The sequence below is a fragment of the Sorex fumeus genome, unplaced genomic scaffold (genome assembly GCF_029834395.1).
Source record: "Sorex fumeus unplaced genomic scaffold, SorFum_2.1 ptg000356l, whole genome shotgun sequence".
In the NCBI taxonomy this organism is placed as follows: domain Eukaryota; kingdom Metazoa; phylum Chordata; class Mammalia; order Eulipotyphla; family Soricidae; genus Sorex; species Sorex fumeus.
Window position 1 is genome coordinate 160068 of NW_026606412.1, and position 20273 is coordinate 180340.

The following is a 20273-nucleotide window of genomic DNA, read 5'->3' on the forward strand; positions in this document are numbered from 1 at the left end:
CTTTCTTCTCTCCTCTTCCTCCCTTCCTTCTTCCCTCCCTCTCTCTCCCTCCCTCTCTCTTTCATTCTCTCTTCCTTTCTCTCTTCCCTCCCTCCCTCTCTTCCTCTCTATTTCCCTCTCTTCCTCTCTCTTCCTTTCTCTCTCCCTCTCTTTCTCCCTCCCTCTCTTCCTCCCTCACTCTCATTCTCCTTCTCTCCCTCCCTCGCTCCTTTCTCTCTCCCTCCCTCTCTCCCTCTCTCTCCGCCCCTGTCTCCCTCCTCTCTCTTTGCCCTCTCTGTCCCTCCCTCTCTCTCTCACTCTCTCTTCCTTTCTCTCTCCCTCCCTCTCTCTTTCATTCTCTCTCTTCCCTCCCTCCCTCTCTCCCTCTCTCTCCCTTTCTCACTCCCTCTCTTCCTCCCTGCCTCCCTCCCTCTCTTCCTCCCTCACTCTCATTCTCCTCTCCCTCCCTCGCTCCCTTTCTCTCTTCCTCCCTCCCTCTCTCTTTCCCTCTCTCTCCCTCCCTGTCTCCCTCCTCTCTCTCTCTTTGCCTTCTCTTTCCCTCCCTCTCTCTCTCTCCCTCTCCTTCCTCCCTCCCTCCATCCCTCTCTCTCCCCTCCTCTTCCTCCATCCTCCTTTTGGGCATTATGGTTTGCAATAACCGACCCTGAAAGGCTGTCAGGGATATCTCCCTCCTTTCAACACTCAGCTCCTCTCCTTTCCAACTTGACCCCATTTCTGGTTGGTCTCCGGCAGGCAAGCTAGATCTCATAGCTCCCCCTAGTGGTGTCCTTGAGAATCGAGGTGCGTCTATTCTCCACGCCTGGCGGGGCTGCCTTTAATTCAATACCGTATTTTTCCCTATAGGCCTTGGCCCTACACGATATTTCAGCGCGGGTTTGACCTGGTATTGGGAGAACAACCTTCCGATAAAATATTCAGGTAAGTGCTTGTCTCGGAACTTGCTTAGGTATGTGGGTAAGCTTCCGCCTGGTACTTGTCTTTCTGTGCTCACAGTTGAGGGTCTTTTTTGTTCCCTCCTAACCAAATCCCTCCCACCCTGGATCAGTTGTGGTCCTAGCTAAGCGGGGGGTCTTGACCGGCCCTCCTTGACATTTGTATGCACCCCAGTTTTTCCTCCTTCCTCAGAGCCTCCTGCTTCTTCTGGAGCAGATTTGCTCGAGCGGGCACCAGTAACGTCTCCATCGTGAGACGTGTTGTGACTGTTTTTGGCATCTCGAAGACGCCACGGGGAGCTTGCCAGGCTCTGCCGTGTGGGCGGGATATTCTCGGGAGCTTGCCAGGCTCTCCGAGAGGGATGGAGGAATCAAACCCGGGCCGGCCGCGTGCAAGGCAAACACCCTCCCCCCCTGTGCTATCACTCCAGCCCGGCTTCTTCTGCCTTTGTTAACCTGACTCTGTTTACCTGCCTGGCACCACGATCGTGGGCAATACATGAGCTCACACAGGGGCAGCCCCTGGCACGGTGTTGGGCACCAAGCAGGCAATTAATGTCAGGTTCTGCCTCTTCAGTTTTGCATCTAATTTGCACCTTCCAAGTGGAAGTTTAAGTTGTTCAAGACGAATTTCGCCCGCCCCCGCCTCCCGCTCTGTTCAACTCCACTTCATTATTATTTTTTTTATATCTACCACCCTCCTGATCAAATTGCATGTTTTCCTAACTCCCAAATTTCTCCCGACGGGCGTCGGGAATAGCAGAGATGAGATAAGTTAATAAGCAGAGGAAGAATTGGAGGTGGTGGGAAGTGTGGAGACAGGACAGTGGGGAGGGTGTTTGCCTTGCACGCAGCCGACCCGGGTTCGATCCCCGACATCCCATAGGGTCCCCCGAGCACCGCCAGGAGCGATTACTGAGTGCAGAGCCTGGAGTTGATTGATTGGATTTTCATCAGGCCTAAGCCACGCGAGCACTTGATTGGGATTGTATCTTTGCAGATCAAGATCAACCTGGCTTGGGGCTGGAACGATAGCACAGCGGGGAGGGCGTTTGCCTTGCACGCGACCGACCCGGGTTCGATTCCCAGCATCCCATATGATCCCCTGAGCACTGCCAGGGGTAACTCCTGAGTGCAGAACCAAGAGTAACCCCTGTGCATCACCGGGTGTGACCCAGAAAGTCAAAAAAAATTTTAAAAATTAGAAAAAAACATCCTGGCTCTGTAGGGTCTGACTCGAGTGTCGGTTGGGGTCCCTGGCAAGAGTTAGAGATGGAACTTGACGCGAGCGCAGGGACCGGAGTTGTCTTGCTGTGCTAGAGGAAGTCAGTGGCCCTGGCAGGAGAAGACTCCAGTGGCAGAAGAGGAACCCGTCACCGAATGGCACTGTTGGAAGAAGGAGAGAAGCGGGGAGATGGTTCATTTTCTCTGGTGATCTGTACGAATATGAGTCATAGATCTTCCCGCCTAACGTTAAGCTCTTAACCGGAAGTGCAGTGAAGATTTCTAGACCCACCAACTTCCTGCTCCCGCCCCTGCCTGATTCTCTCCCAAGTGTCAGTGTGAGGGCTGGTCACATCTTGTGCAGAGCATGGTCTGAGACTCTTTGATGGGGAACTTGGGCTGTAAGAAACGTCAATTGGGCTGGAGTGATAGCACAGCAGGGAGGGTGTTGGCCTTGCATGCGGCCGACTCGGGTTCGATCCCTGGCATCCCATAGGGTCCCCTGAGCACCGCCAGGAGTGGTTTCTGAGTTCATGAGCCAGAAGGAACCCCTGTGCATCGCTGGGTGTGACCCAAAAAGCAAGCAAGCAAGCAAGCAAGCAAGCAAGCAAGAAAGAAAGAAAGAAAGAAAGAAGAGAGAGAGAAAGAAAGAAAGAGAGAGAGAAAGAGAGAGAGAGAAAGAAAGGAAAGAAAGAAAGAAAGAGAGAGAAAGAAAGAGAGAGAAAGAAAGGAAAGAAAGAAAGAAAGAGAGAGAGAGAAAGAAAGAAAGAAAGAAAGAAAGAAAGAAAGAAAGAAAGAGAGAAAGAAAGAGAGAGAAAGAAAGAAAGAAAGAAAGAAAGAAAGAAAGAAAGAAAGAAAGAAAGAGCGAGCTTGAGAATGTCACGAGTAGGCATCTTGGCAGATCTGCCACTTTGAACCCCCCAGGAAATCAGCTCCTTCTTCCCTCTGGTGCTTAGGGACACAGAACCTTAAGGACCGGCGACTACCCTTGCATCCTTGCTTGGAAAATTGGCGAAACGGCAGTTTGGGGCTCCATGACCAGCCTCTGGGGATGGTCCCTGGAGATTTCTCTTCCATCCAGGCTGGCCCACTGACAACTTGACCTTGGGGTTTCACCTTGACCCTATCCAGAGGCCAAGGTCCTCATTCTCACTATCTTGGAAGAGAGCAGCACTGTATCACTGTATCACTGTCGTCCCGTTGCTCATCAATTTGCTTGAGCGGGCGCCAGTAATGTCTCATTTGACCCTGTCGCGTTCAGGGTCAGGGGAATGAGTCCTGTTATTGTGACCGTTTTTGGCATCTTGAATACACCACGGGGAGCTCGCCAGGCTCTACGGTGTGATATTCTGCATCGCTCTCTTCCGGGAGCTTTGGTTTATAGTCTCTGGATCTTGGCCGTTGATGAGATTATACCTCAGAGCTAGAAAGTTCCTCACCAGCCTGGGGGACGCAAGAGGAGAGAGGGCACTTGCCTCGCACACAGCAGACCCGGGTCGATGCCCAGCACCAGATATGGCCCCTGAGCACTGCCAGGAGTGCTCCCTGAGCGCAGAGCCAAGAGTAAGCTCTGAGGACATGCACGTGTGGTCATGTATGCGCATGTGTGAACACACATGTCGGGGGCTGAGTGCCTCTGATTTGGACAGAATCTTACACAGAAGTATGATGTGGTGTATGATGTGGCCCCAGGTCCTGTCCTCTGGTCACCTGTCTTGTGACCATGGGTTCAAGCCCCTGCAGGATTCATCCTCCACATCTACAACCTTGGCATCACATTTTTTTGTGGAGGGGGGGGGGGATTCACACCCAGCGATGCCCAGGGCTTGTTCCTGACTTTAGACTCAGGAATCACTCCTGGCAGTGCTTGGGGGGGACCCTATGGGATGCCGGGGATTTATCCTGGGTCAGCTGTGTACAAAGCAAACACTCCCCTCTCTCCCGCCCCCCATCCCCTTCGTACGATCATTTGGACCCCTTTGTGTGACGCTTCAGATAGAATTTCCATGTTTGAGCAGGGACACACTCAGGAGAAAAGACCCCTACAGGAATTCTTGTGTGTGTGTGTGTGTGTGTGTGTGTGTGTGTGTGTGTGTGTTTTGTCTGTTTGTTTTTGCTTCTTGGGACACACCGGATGATGCTCAGGGGCTCCTCCTGGCTCTGCACTCAGGAATCACTCCTGGCGGTGCTCAGGGGACCCTATAGGATGCTGGGAATCGAACCCGGGTTGGCTGGTGCAAGGCAAATGTCCTGCCCAATGTGCTATGGCTCCAGCCCCGAACATTGATGTCTTTTCTCTCTGGGTGGCCCCCTGGCACCGGGTCCCTGACAGGGTGACGCTGAGCTGCCTCTGAGGCCCCCACCTGCCTTCCTGACCTTTGCACCCCACAGCTGATGTGGGGATAAAGGATCGTCCAGGAGACGGTTACCCAGGGCGTCCCCAAGCTCACCCCTCGTGGTAGGACCATTTCCAAGGAAGTTGGACAGCGAGTGTGGTTTTTTCCCTTGCTTTTTGGGTCCCACCCGGCGATGCACAGGGGTTCCTCCTGGCTCTGCACTCAGGAATCACTCCTGGCAGGCTCAGGGGACCCTATGGGATGCTGGGAATCGAACCCGGGTTGGCCCCATGCAAGGCCAATACCCTCCCCGCTGTGCTATCGCTCCAGCCCCCCACCCCCACCTCCAAAGAATTCTTGCTTTCAGGACAAAAGCGGAAGTTGAGGCAGAGCTGGTTGGTTGGGTCATTGCCCTTGGGACCTGGCCTGGGACAGGGTCAGCTCTACCCATACCCTCCTGGCAAACTCTGTGTACCCCCTTTTCCACCCCTGGGGGGTCCTCCTGGAGCTCAGCCAGGTGGGTGCTCGGAGATGATTTTCCAGATAAGCCACAACTCATCCGTCCCTTCCTCTCCACCTTGGGCCGTTTTCCCCAAAGATTGCCCGCAGATACGGTGTTTTCACAGGGGGGTGACCTGCCTGTTCACTCTGCTTCACGCGAGGGCTTGCCCCGAGAGCCAGAGAAGTTGGGGATCAGCCTAAGTTTGGGGGGTGATGGGGAAATCTCCTCGTGCTGGTCACAGCCACTGGCTTGGTAGCGTGTCCCTCCCCGGACACCCGCCAGGACCTGGTACCTCATTTTTCTGATGATGTCGATTCAGGGGTGTCTTTGGGAGTGTGGGTGGATTAGGGATAGCTGCTGGGACCCCCAGGAGCTGGCATTCTGGAAGGGGCCGCGTTGCTCCTGAAAGATCTCACATTAGGCCGGAGTGATAGCCCAGCGGGGAGGGCGTTTACCTGGTACGCGGCCGACCCGGGTTTGATTCCCAGCATCCCATAGGGTTCCCCAAGCACCGCCAGGAGTGATTCCTGAGCACAGAGCCAGGAGTAACCTCTGTGCATCGCTGGGTGTGACCCAAAAAGCAAAAATAAATTTTAAAAAAATGGAAGAAATGGCAGTGGGGTGGGGTTGGAGTGATAGCACAGTGGGTTTGGCATTTGCTGTACATGAGGCCAACCCAGGTTCGATTCCCAGCATCCCATAGGGTCCCCCAAGCACCGCCAGGAGTCATTCCTGGGTGCAGAGCCAAGAGGAACCCCAGAGCATACTCAAACGCCGAAAGTACAAGAGAGAGAGAAAGAGATCTTGTGTCTTCAGAAGTGTGGCCTCCTGGCACTGGGTTTGTGTAGGATGCGGGGGGGGGGGGGGGAGGGGGACGTCGAGGGGGCAGGTGTGGGTCTCTCACGCTGGGGGAGGGACCCAGAGTGCCACAGCCTCGTGACACCCCGCCCACACCACGCCGGCTTTTATCCCCAGACTATTCTGGGCTCCTATCAGAGCGCCTCCAAACGCTTTTGTAATCAAATGAATGAACCCGCAAACGGACACGCGGGCTCTCCTGCTCCTCTCAGCTCTGCCTGGAAGTGCTGATGGAGCTTTTATTCCTTGTTGCTGGAATCGACAAAAAAAAAAAACACCCCCCCCCCAAAAAAACCAGCATGTACTTCCCCATGTGGGCACCAGACCAGTCCACGGTGGTGGGGTGGGGGTCCCAGAAACCTCCCGGGTCTGGTGTTTCATCTCTTCTCTGCTCCTGAGATTGGAAGCTCCATCCCTCCATCCCTTCTCTTCCCATCCCTGGAAAAGGGGCTTTTTAAAATCTCCTTTGTTGCCCTTGGGGGGGGGGGGTCCTTCATGGCTCTAGGGGGAATGTCCGGCCCTGGGATGGGGAACAGAGACTATTGCAATTCTTCTACTGCAATTTGGCTGAAAACGCAGGCACCCAGCTCCTTTTCAACTGAATCACCGTGAGATACAGTTACAAGGTTGTTCATGATTGGGTTTCAGTCATACATTGTTCCAACGCCCAACTTCACCAGAGCACGTTTCCCATCTCAGGACCCCAGCTTCCTTCCCATCAAAACCCTCCAGCCTGCCTCCGTAGCAGACACTTTTCTCCTTCCTTCCTTCCTTCCTTCCTTCCTTCCTTCCTTCCTTCCTTCCTTCCTTCTCCTTCCTTCCTTCCCTCCTCCCTTCCCTCCTCCTTCCTTCCTTCCTTCCTTCCTTCTTTCTCCTTCCTTCCTTCCCTCCTCCCTTCCCTCCTCCTTCCTTCCTTCCTTCTCCTTCCTTCCTTCCCTCCTCCCTTCCCTCCTCCTTCCTTCCTTCTTTCCTTCCTTCCTCCCTCCCTCCCTCCCTTCCTTCCTTTCCTTTATTCCTTCCTCCATCTCTCCCTCCCTTCCTTCCTTCCTCCCTCCTTTCCTTCTTTCCTTCCTTTATTCCTCCCTCCCTCCTTCCCTTCTTTATTTCTTTCCTCCTTCCCTTCCTTCTTTCCTTTATTCCTTCCCTCCTCCCTCCCTCCCTTCCTTCCTCCCTCTCTTCCTCCCTCCCTTCCTTCTTCTCTCCCTTCTTTCTTTCCTTTTTTCCTCCCTCCCTCCCTTTTTTCCTTCCTTCCTTCCTCCCTCACTTCCTTCCTCCCTTCCTTCATCCCTTCTTCCTTCCTTCCCTTCCTTCTTTCCTTTATTCCTTCCTCCCTCCCTCCCTGCCTTCCTCCATCCCTCCTTTCCTTCTTTCCTTCCTTTATTCCTTCCTCCCTCCCTCCCTTCTTTATTTCTTTCTTTCCTTCCTTCCCTTCCTTCTTTCCTTTATTCCTTCCTTCCTCCTTCCCTTCCTCCCCACCTCCCTCCCTCCCTTCCTTCCTCTCTCCCTTCTTTCTTTCCTTCTTTCCTCCCTCCCTCCCTTTTTCCCTTCCTTCCTTCCTCCCTCCCTCCCTTCCTTCCTCCCTTCCTTCATCCCTTCCTCCTTCCTTCCCTTCCTTCTTTCCTTTATTCCTTCCTCCCCCTCCCTGCCTTCCTCCCTCCCTCCTTTCCTTCTTTCCTTCCTTTATTCCTTCCTCCCTCCCTTCTTTCTTTCCTTCCTTCCTCCCTCCCTTCCTCCTTCCTTCCCTTCCTTCTTTCCTTTATTCCTTCCTTCCTCCTTTCCTTCCTCCCTCCCTCCCTCCCTTCCTCCCTTCCTCCCTTCCTTCCTCTCTCCCTTCTTTCCTCACTCCCTTCCTTCCTTCCTTTCTCCCTACCTTCCTCTCCCTTCCTCCTTCCTTCCCCCTTCCTTCCTCCCTCCTTTCCTTCTTTCCTTCCTTTATTCCTCCCTCCCTCCCTTATTTCTTTCCTTCATTCCTCCCTCCCTCCTTCCCTCCCTTCCTTCATTCCTTTTTCACTTCCTTCTTCCCTTCCTTCCTTCCTCCCTCCCTCCCACCCCCCTCCATTCCACTCTCCTTTGGGGCATTATCCACCCCACTTCCACTGTGCATTTAGGGGAGCTGGTTTTCTTCAGGTGTGACCCAGCCCACGTGAATGGGGTACTACCATAACCCCCCTCCAGCTGGGCCACATGAACTCAAGTCCTCCTTCCCGGGATCCCCAAGGATGCATCCATGGAGTGTCCACAGAGCGCCTCTCTCTGCAGAGGCAGCCTGGGGCATGCCGCTGGTGTCCAGGTGGGGACGCTGGGCTTATCCGCCTACTGATGGAGGGGTGTCCTCACAGGTTCACTTACACGCTGGGCGAGGGCATGTGGCTGCCCCTCAGCAAGAGCTTCGTGATCCCCCCCGCGGAACTGGCCATCAACCCCTCGGCCAAGTGCAAGACGGACATGACCGTGATGGAGGACTCGGTGGAGGTCCGGTGAGTGACCCCGGTGCCCAGCGGACGAACTACATGGAGGGACAAACTTCCCAAAGGCCCAGGGTGCTGGGGCCACCTTCGTGCTGCCATTGGCAGGGGCCCCCACCTTTCTCACTCCAGGTCGGCATGGAGCCCCCCAACACTCATGCCCAGGAGAGGATATTCCTGAGTTCTTTTTTTTATATTTTGCTTCTTTTGGGGGGTCACACCCGGAGATGCTCAGGGGTTCCTCCTGGCTCAGGCACTCAGGAATCACACCTGGTGGTGCTTGGGGGACCTTATGGGATGCCGGGGATCGAATCTGGGTCGGCCATATGCAAGGCAAACGCCATCCCCGTTGTGCTATCGCTCCAGCCCCTATTCCTGAGTTCTTCCGGGGGGGGGGGGTGTTCCACACCCAGTGATGAGCAGAGTCTACTCCTGAATCACTCTGGGCAGGCTCAGGAGACCCAATAGGATGTCGTGATCAGCTGTGAGCAAGACAAACGCCCTCCCCGCTGTGCCATCTCATGGACCCCTCCAATGTCCATTTGAGCCCAAGCTGAGACCCTTTCTCTTCGTTGGGGGGCTCAGGGTGCACCTTCTCTTTGTTGGGGGTGGGGGTACACCGGATTTCGCTCAGCGCTGGCTCCTGGCTCTGCACTCGGGTATTGCTCCTGGCAGAGCTCAGGGCATCCATCCTGGGCCAGCCATGTGCAAGGCCAGCGCCCACCCAGAGGTGCTGTCACTCCAGCCTCCTCATTGTGGCCCCCTCCCGACTAGAATGTTCCTTATTGCTTAGTGCAAGGCTGCAGAGTCTTGGACTTTCCCCCTTAGGAGAGGGATGGGGCCTGAGTGAAGGCACAGTGGAAGGGTGTTGGATGGGTAAGAGGGACAGGCAACAGAGCTAGCCTGGCCTGTGGCCCTGGGGAGCTCCTGAGTGTCCCCTGAGCCCTGACGCCCCTCAGCTCTCCACCCAGCCCCGACGCCCCCAGCTCCCCCGCCCCCGACGCCCCCGTCTCCCCCCAATTCCGACGCCCCCATCTCACCCTAAGCCCTGATGCCCCTGTCTCCCCCACACCAGACACCCCCGTCTCCCCTAACCCCGATGCCCCGTCTCCCCCCAACCCCAACGCCCCCATTTCCCCCAACCCCGACGCCCCCGTCTCTCCCTAACCCCGACGCCCCCATCTTCCCCCGCCCCGATGGCCCCGTCTCTCCCAACCATGACGCCCCTGTCTCCCCCCAACCCAGACGCCCCCGTCTCCCCCAAGCCCCGACCTCCCCGTCTCCCCCCAACCCCGACGCCCCCGTCTCTCCTCATCCCTGATGCCCCCCGTGTCCCCCCGGCCCTGATGCCCGTGTCCCCACAGGGAGGAGCTGATGGCCTCGTCGTCCTTCGACAGCCTGGAGGTGCTGCTCGACTCCTTTGGGCCCGTGCGCGACTGCAGCAAGGAGAACGGGGGCTGCAGGAAGAACTTCCGCTGCATCTCCGACCGCAAGCTCGACTCCACGGGCTGCGTGGTACGTCCGTCTGTCCGGCCGGCTGTGTCTGTCGGTCCGTCCCGCCTCGGGTGGGTGCAGCACAGAGCCAGAGGGCAGGGGCACACCCCCGGGGGAGACAGCAGCGCTCCGAGGCTAGGAGAGCTTGGGGCGACTCCGTGTGGACCCCAGGCTGACCTCAGGCATGCACTGGTCCCCAGGGGTTCTGGGTCCCGGTCTGGGTCCAGTCGTAACCGTCCTTGTGGGCCTGGCTACTGTCTAGGTGCTCAGGGAACAGATTTGGTTCGGCTCGCTCCAGAATGGTCGGGAGGAAATCACACACACGCATGTGCGCACTCACACGCGCACACACGCATGCACACTCACGCATGCAGACACACGCACACACCTGCATGCACGCATGCAACGCAGACACATGCACGCACATACACACGCACACACTCACACACATGCACGCACACACACGCACACACGTATGCACGCATGCACACACACATGCACACACGCACATGCAGACACGTACGCACACGCGGACACACACGCCCACGCACGCAGACACACGCATGCACGCACACTTGCACACACATGCAGACACGCACACACCTTCACGCATGCACGCAACGCAGACACATGCACGCACACACACGTGCACGCACACACGTATGCACACATCTCCCGTCTCCCCCCAACCCCAACGCCCCCATTTCCCCCAACCCCGACGCCCCCGTCTCTCCCTAACCCCAACGCCCCCATTTCCCCCAACCCCGACGCCCCCATTTCCCCCAACCCCGACGCCCCGACGACAAGGCCATCAGCTCCTCCCTGTGGGGACACGGGCGTCAGGGCCGGGGGGACACGGGGGGCATCAGGGATGAGGAGAGACGGGGGAGTCGGGGTTGGGGGGAGACGGGGAGGTCGGGGCTTGGGGGAGACGGGGAGACGTATGCACACGCACGCATGCACACACACATGCACACACGCACATGCAGACACAGACGCACACGCAGACACACACGCCCACGCACGCAGACACACGCATGCACGCACATGCAAGCATGCACACACATATGAACAAACATGCAGACACACATACACACACGCACTCACACACACGTGCACGCACACACTCTGACATGGACCCACTCGGAAGTTTTTTAGACACCCACGCCCAGGAGTGTCCAAAGAAATAAATTGCTCTAGAGGCGGCAAAGGGACAGAGCTGTCCCATTCGGGACAGCACTGAGCCCTGCCACTGCCCTATGTGGTTTTGTCTCGGCTTCTCAGCTGCTTAAACCCCTGTGGGTTTTTTTGTGGGGGCCACACCCGGAGATGCACAGCGGTTCCTCCTGGCTCTGCACTCAGGAATCACTCCTGTCGGTGTTTGGGGGACCCTACGGGATGCTGGGAATCAAATCTGGGTCAGCCGCGTGCAAGGCAAACGCCCTCCCCGCTGTGCTATCGCTCCAGTCCCCGAACCCCTGTGGATTAAGGGAGAGGGTGGCCCGCTGGGGAGACGGAGCCCCACAGCCGTGTCTTCCACGTTGGGCTTTGCAGTTCACCCCTGCACGTGGAGGGCAGGTGGGGGGCATCCTTATCAAGGCAGCCTGTCTTCTTCCTTCTGTGCCTGGGTGCGGGCTAGAGGAGTCTGGGAGGGACACACAGTCCTGTTCCTCCCGCCATGACCAAGGGCGACCCTGTCCGCCCAGTAGGGCACTGGAACTCCCCAGCAGTGGCAAAGGAGGCTGAAATATTGGAGGTAGAAAAGGAAATGAAGAAGGGGGAACGGAGGCGTTGACTGGCCCCCGAAGAAAGGGGGACAAAGCTACACATTGTCAGGGAGATGCCGGAAATGTCACTTCCAGGGGCAGTGGAAGGTGGGCGAGGTTCATCAGGTGTCAGAGGCAATCAGCTTCCCAGCAGGGTCCCCCGAGAGTGAATCTCCCCTCCCCACTCCCCGGACCATCTGCACTGTATTGGGCATCGACGGTGTGACCGAACCCAGCAGCCTCTCTGGGCACCCGGGGAACTCAATGCTCACACTCCCCCTCTCCCTGCCCACCCCATGGCGGGCTTGCCCTTAGCCCCCTGATTTTGGGGGTGAGGGGGTGAAGGATGCAAGCCAAGCCTCCTTGGCATAGTGCTCTCTTCTGTACTTTGTTTTTGGGTTTTGGTTTTGCTTTTTTTAGGGTCACACCTGGCGATGCACAGGGGTTCCTCCTGACTCTGCACTCAGGAATAACTCCTGGCGGTGCTCAAGGAGACCACAGGGGATGCTGGGAATCGAACCCGGGATGGCCGCATGCAAGGCAAACCCCCTACCTGCTGTGCTCCAGCCCCTTTCTTCTGTACTTTGGACTCTGGTGCTGTGTGAGAGACCCCGCGGGAATAGTCCCCAGGGATATGTGCTAGCTTCTCAGTATGGGTGCCCCAGCAAAAGTGCACCCCAGGGTAGCAGAGCTGGGGAACAACTGGAGAATTTGAGGTCATGAGGCCACGTTGTTTGGGGGTGGCAGGAAGGAGCCTCAGGCCTGGAAGCTTGTCCGTAAATTCAGGTTCTGGGCTGCAGAGCCGCTGATACCCCCACGGGCAGGATCTTAGTCTACTAGGGGGGCTGGCTCGGTGCTCTGGGGTGGGGGTCTTTGCTGTTCCCCAAGCCTCTGTGTGACAGCGCGTGACCCCTCTTCTCTGGAGAGGCTCCAACCTTCAGTTCCCTGTGGCTGAACATCCCAGTAGCCCCAAGAAAGAAGATGTGGCCAAGCGGATGGGGAGGCTGAGATGAGGCATTCAGGAAAACGCTGGACTTTGGGGGGTCTGCAGGAAAGGGATGTCTTGGTGGGAAGAGAGAATTGAAGCCCAGTGGGTGGAGCTCAGGGTGGGGCTGGGAGTGCTTCTGAATGAGATTGTTAAACTGGGCTGAGATCTCCCCAGAGGAATCACATGAAGACAAGTTGCAATGCAATAAGCAGAGGGTCTTTATTGGCTAGCTCGAGTGAGGGCCCTTGTCTGGCTCACCGACAAAGCGGCAGCCTTCTTGGAATGAGCGGCCCCGAGTCTCAGAAGTGAGGGGCTTTTATACCATAAAGGTGCATTGTAGCACTGTAGCACTGTCCTTTCATTGTTCATCGATTTGCTCGAGCGGGCACCAGTAATGTCTCCATTGTGAGACTTGTTACTGTTTTTGTTTTTTTTTTTTTGCATATGGAATATGCCATGGGGAGCTTGCCAGGATCTCCAAGAGGGACAGAGGACTCGAGCCCGGGTCAACTGTGTGCAAGGCAAATGCTTTACCTGCTGTGCTATCACTTCAGCCCAAAATGATCACCATTTTTGGGTTTTTCGTGGGGGGGTTACACCCAGCGATGCATAGGGGTTACTCCTGGCTCTGCACTCAGGAATTACCACTAGTGATGCTCAGGGGACCATATGGGATGCTGGGAATCAAACCGAGGTAGGCTGTGTGCAAGGCAAACGCCCTCCCCGCTGTGCTATTGCTCCAGCCCCATATCATAACATTATATAACAGGGACTTTCGGCGGACCACCCTTTTGGCTGCAGTCTGAGGGACTTTCCATGACATGCACTTAGCTAATTGGTTATAAGTTGGAGTTACATCAGGGTTGCATAGGTAAAAAGGTAAAGGCCCTCCCGTTGATCGTCGATTTGCTCGAGCGGGCCCAGTAACGTCTCCATTGGAGACTTTGTTGTTACTGTGTCTGGCATATCGAATACTCTCGGTAGCTTGCCGGGCTCTCCGAGAGGGGCGGAGGAATCGAACTTGGGTCGGCCATGTTGACCGCTTGTAAGATAAAAGTTATCTAGGGGGGCTTCCCTACCTGCATCTGATTGGTAACCTTGAGTGGCCCTCGCCATGGTTATCTCATTTCGGGGAAATCATGACTCAATTCCAGGAATCTATTCACAATTCCAGGAATTCTGAAACCGAAACCTAGGCCTAGCTTCTTCTGGCTTCTTTATGAGCCTGTCATGGCACTGCTGTTGCTTCTCTAGCGCTCAAGATCTGGGTCTGATCCCGGCTACCACCCCCAAATCCTCTTCTCTGTCCATAGAGCGTTTCCACACGGCAGCCCCGTAGTGTGTCCAAGTCTACTTGGGGACAGTTTGGCTGAAACATCTCGACCATCCATTAACCTCAGACTTCACTGTATCACCGTATCACTGTCATCTCATTGATCATCAATTGACTTGAGCGGGTGCCTGTAATGTTTTCATTCGTCCCAGCCCTGAGATTTTCACAGCCGCTCCTTACTCATCTTTCCCAACGCTGCCATATTGGAGGCTCTCTCAGGGTCAGGGGAATGAGACCCGTTATTGTTTCTGTTTTTGGCAAATCGAATACGCCACGGGGAACATGCCAGGCTCTGCCATAACCTCAGACATAGGTGGGGGGGGAAGAAGGGCAAGGCATTGTGACCCAAGAACCAAAGGAGAAAAAGTGTTTAATCTCCTTAGCCGAGGAGGCCCCAGGCCGATCAGAAGTGAACCCAGAAGTGAACTTCCGTAAAGATGATTAACCGTGTGTGTTTTAGGGGTCGGAAGACCACGTGACTTCAATCTCGGGGAAGAAGGGAGAGCGAGAGCTGTGGGCAGCCTAAACAGATGCTTCAACTCACGGACTTGTTCCTCTGCCCTGTAGCCCTGTAGCACTGTCCTCCCGTTGTTCGTCGATTTGCTCGAGCGGGCACCAGTCACGTCTCCATGGTGAGACTTGTTGAGACTGTGTTTGGCATCGCAAAGACGCCACAGGGAGCTTGCCAGGCTCTGCCGTGCGGGCGGGATACTCTCGGTAGCTTGCCGGGGTCTCCAAGAGGGGCGGAGGAATTGAACCCGGGGTGCCCTATTCTCACTCTCAGAGAACCCAATACTCAGGGTTACTCAGGCTACCGAGAGTATCTTGCCCGCATATATGCCTGACTGGGAACACCTGTAAAGGTGATTAGAGGCTGCCCCAAAAGCCTCCATCCCTCTCGGAGAGTCCGGCGAGCTACCGAGAGTATCCCGCCTGCAGGGCAGAACCTGGCAAGCTCCCCGTGGTGTACTCAATATGCCAAAAACAATAACAATGATGGTCCTCATTCCCCTGACCCCTGAAAGAGCCCCCAATATGCCATCAGGTTACACCAGCACGTGACAGAGACGAATGGAGATGTTACTGGTGCCCACTCGAGCAAATCAGTGAACAACGGGATGATAGTGAATAATAATAATAATAATAATAATAATAATAATAATAATAAAGGCTTGATAGAGAACAAGTCAGTAGGTGATTGGGCATTGAGGGGGTGTGACTAGTGATGGAGAGAGGGCACTGGCACTGTGGTAGAGACCACGAAAGGTGGGACGCCTGAATCTGGCTCCTCTGAGTGTTTTTTTTATTTTCACAGCGAGAGAAGTGAGAGAGGCAGAGGGAGAGAAGGATTTTCTTTTTTTTTCTTTCTTTTTTTTTTTTTTTTGCTCTATGCCTTGCGCGCAGCCAGCCTGGCCGAACCGGGTTCAATTCCTCCGCCCCTCTCGGAGATCCTGGCAAGCTACCCAGAGTATTCAATATGCCAAACACAGTAACAAGAAGTCTCACAATGGAGACGTTACTGGGCCCGCTCGAGCAAATCGATGAACAACGGGAGGACATTGTATTTTGTGTGTTTACATTTATTTATTTATTTATTTATTTATTTGCTTTTTGGGTCACACCTGGCGATGCACAGGGGTTCCTCTTGGCTCTGCACTCAGGAATTACTCCTGGCGGTGCTTGGGGGACCCTATGGGATGCTGGGAATCGAACCCAGGTCGGCCGCATGCCAGGCCAACGCCTTCCCCGCTGTGCTATTGCTCCAGCCCTGAGAGAAGGATTTTCTCAGAAACCTCAGTAAGCTCAGATTATTCCCATCAATTCTGGGTTTTGGTCCCCGCCACCGAGGCTGGGCGGCTGCCCAGTTCTGAAGCTTCCTGATGCCACATCTGGCTAAACAGCTGTGGGGGGAGGCAAGCATGACTGTGGATGGATGCAGAGAGGTCTCGCCAAAATGTGAGTGCAATCCTCAATGGGCTCGCGTCGCTTGCTTTCAGAGCCATGGGAACATCTGGGTTGGCTGGGCACCACGCTGCCTCTCAAAACATCTTGAAATGATTCTAGAAAGTTTCAGCTGGGGGAATATAAAGTAACAAAATGGGAGACTAACACCCAAGAACAGCCGAGATAAGTACCAGGAGGTTCACTCCATGGCTTGGAGGCCAGCCACACACGCTAGGGGAAAAGGCAGCTCAGATAGAGAAGGGAGCACCAAGTAAAGGGTGCTGGGAGGATCCTCCCAGGATGGGAGAAGCATGTTGAAAGTAGACTATGGACCGAACATGATGGCCACTCAATGCCTCTTTTGCAGACCACAACACCCAAAAGGAGAGAGAGAACAAAGGGGAATGCCCTGCCACAGAAGCTGGGTGGGATGGGGGGGATGGGGGGTGGGAGGGATACTGGGATTCATGATGGTGGAAAATGGGCACTGGTGGAGGGATGGGTATTTGATCATTGTATAACTGAAACCCAAGCACAAAAATTTGTAAGTCTGGGGCTGGAGTGATAGCACAGTGGGTAGCACGTTTGCCTTGCACGCAGCTGGCCCAGGTTCGATTCCCAGCATCCCATATGGTCCCCTGAGCACTGCCAGGAGTGATTCCTGAGTGCAAAGCCAAGAGTAATCCCTGAGCATCGCCAGGTGTGATCCAAAAAGCAAAAAAAAATCATAAGTCTATAAATAAAATAAAATTTAAAAAAATAATAATAATAATAAAAGAAAATTCCAGCTGACTGCACAAGGAGGAGGAGGAGGAGGAGAGTGGGTCAGAAGGGGGCCTGGAAGGCGTTCGCGGGGGGTGGGGGTGGGCATTGGTTTGAGAAATGGCAGTTTGTGTCAGCTAAACAGTTCGCGTCCTGCTGGGCGCCTCTGTCGGCGGAAGGGAGGAGAGGTGGGTTTTTCCAGCGCAAACCTGGTTCTTGGCAGGAGAGAGAGAAAGGGGGAGAGGCAGAGAATTCCAGGGGCCTGGCAGGAGCGGTCATGCTCCGTGGGACTCTGCTGAGTTTGGGGAGTCGGGTCTGGGCTTAGAGGGGAGTAGGGTGGGCTCCAAGCTCCAGCCCCAGGGCTGGAGTGATAGCACAGCGGGGAGGACATTTGCCTTGCAAGCGGCCAACCAGGTTCGATCGCCAGCATCCCATAGGGTCCCCCGAGCACCGCCAGCTGTCATTCCTGAGTGCAGAGCCAGGAGTCAGCCCTGAGCATCGCCCGGTGGGACCCAAAAAGCCAAAATAATATATATATCTCCAACCCCGCTTTGGCTCTCTCCTAATCCTCAGTCTTGGCCATTTCTCTGGTTTAGGAACTGTGTGACTCCTGATGACAGAGCCCAGAGCTGTGGGTCCCTGGCTACACTGGCGGCATGAATGGGCAACAGACTGATCGTGGGTGCCATATTGATCATAGGCACCCTTTTATTGATCATCGGCGCCCTATTGACCATGGGCGCCCTATTGATCACAGGCACTGTATTGATCACAAACGCCATATTAATCATGGGTGGGTGCCATATTGATCATGGGCACCCTATTGGTCATGGGCGCCCATTAATCATGGACACCCGATTGATCATGGGCGCCTTATTGATCACAGGCACTGTATTGATCACAAATGCCATATTAATCATGGATGGGTGCCATACTAATAATCATGGGCACCCTATTGGTCATAGGCACTCTACTGATCATGGGCACCTGTTGATCACGGGCACCCTATTGATCATGGGTACCCTATTGATCATGGGCATTCTACTGATCATGGGCATCCTATTGATCATGGGCGCCATATTGATCACCCTATTGATCAAGGTGCCCTATTGATCACAGGCACCCTATTGATTATGGGCACCCTATTGATCATGGTCACCATATCGATCCCCCTATTGATCACAGGTGCCTTGTTGATTACAGGCACCCTATTTATCATGGGCGCCATATTGATCACCCTATTAATCAAGGTGCCCTATTGATCATGGGCACCATATTGATCACGAGCGCCACATTGATCACAGGCATCCTGTTGATCACAGGCATTGTATTGATCATGGGCATATTCGTGGGGGCCAGTTTTACTGCTCCCGCACGTGGTCTGCATCTGGGGTTCCTGCAAGATCCCCCACCTTTGCAGGAATTCTAGCCCACGGGAATGTTTACGTCAAGGATAAGTGACGGCTTCCCCATACACGTCTGTGGGGACCCCCAGGGCTGACCCCCAAATCCCCTGCAACACATCTGCTTTCTTCTGTGTCAGTGCCCCTCTGGACTCAGCCCCATGAAGGACAGCTCAGGCTGCTATGACCGTCACATCGGGGTGGACTGTTCCGACGGCTTCAACGGTGGCTGCGAGCAACTCTGTCTCCAGCAGACGGCGCCCTTCCAGGACGACCCCGCCCTGTACAACATCCTCATGTTCTGCGGGTGAGAGGGGCCGTTCCACCCCCCGCCCCCCCGGGTGTAGACGCTCAGGAGGGAGGGGGTGAGCTGGGCAGAGGCCCCTGTGAAGGACAGGCTAATCCCTCCCAGGAAGAAAACGAAACTGACCATAGGGTGCCCCCCCCCACCAACACACCACACACACACACACACACACACACACACACACACACACACACACACCATGTAGAACGTAACATAAACCTTTCCCAGTCATTTTTGCCTGCCTGTGCAGAGTAGGGATTTGGGGACCCTAGGATCCTGGGGTCTTGGGAAAGGAATCAGTTATTGAAGAAAGATGGAATGGGCAGGGCCATAGCAATAGTACAGCGGGGAGGGCATTTGCCTTGCACACGGTTGACCCCAGTTCAATCCCCGGCATCTCAGAGGGTCCTCCACACACTGGCAGGAGTGATTCCTGAGTGCATAATTAGGAGGAATCTCTGAGCATCGCCAGGTGTGGCCCCAAACGTCACACCTGCCCTTGAAAAAAGAAAGAGGGGACAGACAAATCCTTGGAAGACGGAGGCATCATAAAATTTTGCTCCCCAAGTCACAGCAGGTTGGGCTGTTCTCCCCCTGGACAATGCTTTAGAATCGTGGAAGAGCAACTGGTCGACCTCACTCCCTCTGTGCTCAGGAGATGCCTGCTTTGAGGCCCGGGACAGGCAATGCTGCCCCATTTCATAGATGAAAACTCTAAGGAACAGTGAGACCAGGGGACCCCCTTCCCAACTCCCGTGATGGAGGGGCTAGAATTCAAGTCATCCCTAAATAGGGAAAAAGCATGATCCCCTCAAAACTATCGTGGATAGGGGTTAGTGTGATAATGGGGAGGGCGCTTGCCTTGCATGGGACTGACCTGGTTTCAATCCCCAGCATCCCACATGGTCCCCCGAGCCTGCCAGGAGTGATCCCTGAGCACAGAGTCAGGAGCAAGCCCTGAGCGCCACTGAGTGTGGCCAAAAAATAAACAAAACCGAAGTGGATAGCACTGACCATAAAAAATGACTTTTTTTTGGCTCAGACCCCGATACTCATGGGTGACTCCTGGCTCTGCACTCAGGAATCACTCCTGGCAGTGCTCAGGGGACCCTATGGGATGCTGGGGATCGAACCCAGGTTGACTGCGTGCAAGGCAAACGCCCTCCACGCTGTGCTATGGCTCCAGCCCCATCCAAATGTCGTATTTTTCTGCTTCCTCCTTTCCTTGAAATTGAGCAATTTTCCTGTTCGGTTTCTTGTAAAACCCCCATCTATCGTGGCTGCCAGCTCTCTGTTTTTCCTGTCTCTAATATATGTTCACATTACGCTTGACCTACTTCCATGGACCAGGGTGCATTTCACCAGAGTTACTGAGGGCAATGGTCTTAGCAAACACATCTGTTGAGGAACATTTGCTGCCATCTGCCTCTTGCCAAGTACCTGGGTGTGTTTAGGGAACGGAGAGAGATAGAATTGGCAAGTCTGCAGGGTTTACCTTCGGAGGGCACCATACACCTTTTATTTTTTATTTGATTTTATTTTTTTGCTTTTGGGGTTACTCCCAGTGATGCACAGGGATTACTCCTGACTCATGCACTCATGAATTACTCCTGGCGGTGCTCGGGAGACCATATGGGATGCCGGGAATCGAACCTGGGTCAGGAGCATGCAAGGCAAACACCCTACCGGCTGTGCTATCACTCCAGCCCCACCATAGACCTTTTAAGAGAGAGAGGAGGGCTGGAGGGATAGCACAGTGGGGAGGGCATTTTCCTTGCACATGACCAACCTGGGTTCGATCCTCGGCATTCCATAGGGTCCCCCGAGCACTGCCAGGAGTAATTCCTGAGTGCAGAGCCAGGAGTCAGCCCTGAGCATCGCCAGGTGTGACCCAAAGAAGCACACGATAACAACAACAATAATAATAATAAAAGGAGAGAGGGCATCCTCCAAAACCTT

General features: G+C 54.8%; 1 protein-coding gene across 1 annotated transcript in view; it reads left to right on the forward strand.

Moving 5' to 3' along the window:
• Nucleotides 1-20273, forward strand: part of LOC130019007 (astrotactin-1-like) — a gene marked incomplete at both ends in the record, with an annotated part of 136740 nt that overhangs the window by 104359 nt on the left and 12108 nt on the right. Inside the window, 4 exon segments of the mRNA XM_056109633.1 lie at nucleotides 844-918; nucleotides 8192-8329; nucleotides 9682-9832; nucleotides 18148-18314. Of these exon segments, the coding sequence (XP_055965608.1) occupies nucleotides 844-918; nucleotides 8192-8329; nucleotides 9682-9832; nucleotides 18148-18314 (531 nt within the window).